General features: G+C 40.1%; 1 protein-coding gene across 3 annotated transcripts in view; it reads left to right on the top strand.

Moving 5' to 3' along the window:
* GRM5 (glutamate receptor, metabotropic 5) overlaps positions 1 to 584 on the top strand; it is a 449,486-nt gene extending 448,902 nt beyond the window's left edge. The window contains exon 9 of one of the 3 annotated variants that reach the window (XM_004683284.2): positions 433 to 584. In XM_004683284.2, coding sequence (XP_004683341.1) covers positions 433 to 584 — 152 coding nt within the window. The other 2 variants (XM_004683283.2, XM_004683278.2) reach the window with 2 other exon arrangements.
* Positions 585 to 2,975: the final 2,391 nt, after the last annotated feature.

The raw sequence follows: 2,975 nt of genomic DNA, 5'->3' as shown, positions 1-2,975 counted from the left end.
CGCCGTCGCCCATCAGCACTCTCAGCCACGCGGCGGGCTCGGCCAGCCGCACCGACGACGACGTGCCGTCGCTGCAGTCGGAGCCAGCGCGCAGCAGCTCGTCGCAGGGCTCGCTCCTGGAGCAGATAAGCAGCGTGGTCACCCGCTTCACGGCCAACATCAGCGAGCTCAACTCCATGATGCTGTCTCCCACGACTCCGGGGCCCGGCGGGGGCGCCCCGCGCTGCTCGTCCTACCTGATCCCCGAAGAGATGCAGCTGCCCACCGCCATGACCACGTTCGCCCAAATCCAGCCTCTGCCTGCCATCGAGGTCTCCGGGGGCGCCCCGCATCCCGGGGCCGCCCCGCCGGTCGGCGGCGCTGCAAGGGAGACGCCGGCCGCGGGGCCCGAGGGTGCGGCCGGTAAGCCTGACCTGGAGGAGCTGGTGGCTCTCACCCCGCCGTCCCCCTTCCGAGACTCGGTGGGCTCGGGAAGCAGCACCCCCAACTCGCCGGTGTCAGAGTCCGCCCTCTGTATCCCATCTTCTCCAAAATACGACACACTTGTCATAAGAGATTACACTCAGAGCTCCTCGTCGTTGTGAATGCCCTTGGAAACCACGATGGGCTTCGTGGACACAGCAAGACCTGTCGTGTTCCTACACACACAGCGACAAGCATAATCTCCAGCTGAAGACCCTTGGTGAAAGCTGCCAAGTACACCCGTCATGGAAACATATGATTCACAGTGCTATTCAACATACACCGATGAAGACAACTACACATCTTTGGGCAGATTTTTTCCTAGTGGCCTTAGAAAACACGGGCTTATAAGAAACACTGCTTTTACTTTTGAGGGCTCACAAGGGGTCTGTTCAAACAGTTATATACAAGTGCTTTGCTCTAGGAAAACGATGAATATGAAACAGCATAATGGAGGAGAAAAGCATAGTAAATAAGCAACTGTAAAAAAGTTTTGTTTACTTCAATTATTTTCCCAGAAGATTCTTTGATTCACCAAACATGAATGTACATTTTCTAACAAACTTAAAATCTGGGACCAAAACATCCACCTTTCTCTTTCCCTCCTCCCTCTTTTAATTTTTTTCTTGAAAGATCTTGAAAAGCAGTGATGTGGCCCAGTATTTGCTGAGGCGTGATTGCGTGTCCCAGGCAGAACACGCAGTTGGATCTTCAGCCTTGTGCTGACGTATGTAGGGCTTTTACTCTTCTCTGCAATCTGGTTGTGAAATCCTTTTCCAAAAGCCTACATCTGGGATTCCACCTAGTTAATTCAAATCACCTCCATTACCTAAGAAAACCAGTGGAAGATGTGACTATTTCACCATGTTGCCAATCAATACTGGAGTAGCAAAAAAAAAAAAAGAAGAAGAAGAAAAGAAAAAGAAAAAATTTTCGGGAACTGTTTTGTAATTCCCACACGGGATGCGTTGTGTAGCTGGAAATTCTCTTCATACTAATCTTGAGCTCCAGCTTGGCTATTATTTTCATAAAAATCGGCCACTCCTCCTTGTGATTGCTTTTCCCTTAGCATTGCCAGCTAAAGTATTATATAAAATATGCTTTGGACTTCTTCATTCCTTTGTTTTCAGAACTTGATGCACAAAGAGCTCCTCTTTTTTTTTTTTTTTTTTTTAACTTATTTGTTTGTTTTCTTTCAGTTCCCACTGGAAGAATGGTCCATGGACCCAATGAAGACATTGTCACCATTGGAGGGACTGTTGTTCAAAAGTTAAACTTAAGACACTGGGAATTTTTAACTGTGTCTAGTAAGCTTAACAGAGATTTAGCTATGCCAGTGATAAGTGATTTTAATTTTTCTTGGCTGCTTATACAATGCAGCTATGAACTATGACAAATGTAGATTTCTCAAAGCAATACAGAATAATAAATCAGAGGAACCTTATTGAATAGAACCACACACTTTCTTAGCCATTCCAAAAAAAGGCAAAATATTGTTATTTTCCTTTTTAAGATAATTATTAATATAATTTTGTGCACTTCATATTGTCACTTTTGAAATAATGCAAATAAGAGATTTAAAGTTATAATAGCATACATGTGCTTTGATAGGTTAATATAGGTAGAATCATAACTCAAGACCTGCATCCACTGTCATCATTCTTCCTCCCATTACAACTATCCTCAGGTGCCAAATGTTTTGATTTTTTAAATAAGGATAGTAATAAAAGGAGGAGGTATCCTATAAATTTAAAGTTAGTTGACCCAGCCTTATATTAAAGATAGCCTTATGAAAAAGATATTCTGTGAGGCAGAAGTATATTTTTGGCAGAGAGAAAAATAAATAAAACCTTTTTCCTTTTGCTTGATATCCTTATTTTGCTATGTATTTTTTATTTCACATCTATTTTTCAAAGGTAATTGAGAAATGGAAATATATCATTGGCACAATTTATCATTTCTTCACTTTTAAAAGTTCTAATATATATGCTGCTTGTCTTTCCTGATATCTGTTCTTATATTTAACTTTAAAGTAAATCTCCAAGTATAAAATATTATCAGCTCACGTAAATTTAGTAAATTATAAATTTGAAATAAATGAAACTTTCCATGCCATATTTGAAAATAATATTACAGAGCACTTTTATCCCAAATATTATACAATTTAAAATAGTAAATATAGCTTAGCTTATTGTTTCATTGAAAATGAGTGTCTGCCTCTACTTGAAAAATAATTGTAAATATTTTGAAGTATTAAGCTCCCTTAATCCTCATCAAAAGGATGGCAGTCTCCTGGGAATTCCTGTTTGGATTTTGTAGGCATTGAAACTTTTTCAAATATGTTTTACTGTCTACGTTTTAATTATTTATTTATTTAATTCCTTATGTTGGTTATCATTTTATTCTCACTTTATTGACCAATAGAAAACATCTTTAAAACCTTCTCCATGATAAAATTCCTTTCCTAAAATTTTAGTTACATATTTCTTTAAAAAGATCAATATCTTATGAGA

The sequence above is a fragment of the Condylura cristata genome, unplaced genomic scaffold (genome assembly GCF_000260355.1).
Source record: "Condylura cristata isolate star-nosed mole 26May11 unplaced genomic scaffold, ConCri1.0 scaffold00015, whole genome shotgun sequence".
NCBI classification, from domain to species: domain Eukaryota; kingdom Metazoa; phylum Chordata; class Mammalia; order Eulipotyphla; family Talpidae; genus Condylura; species Condylura cristata.
The sequence above is the reverse complement of the archived record's forward strand: the minus strand, read 5'-3'. Positions and strand labels throughout refer to the sequence as shown.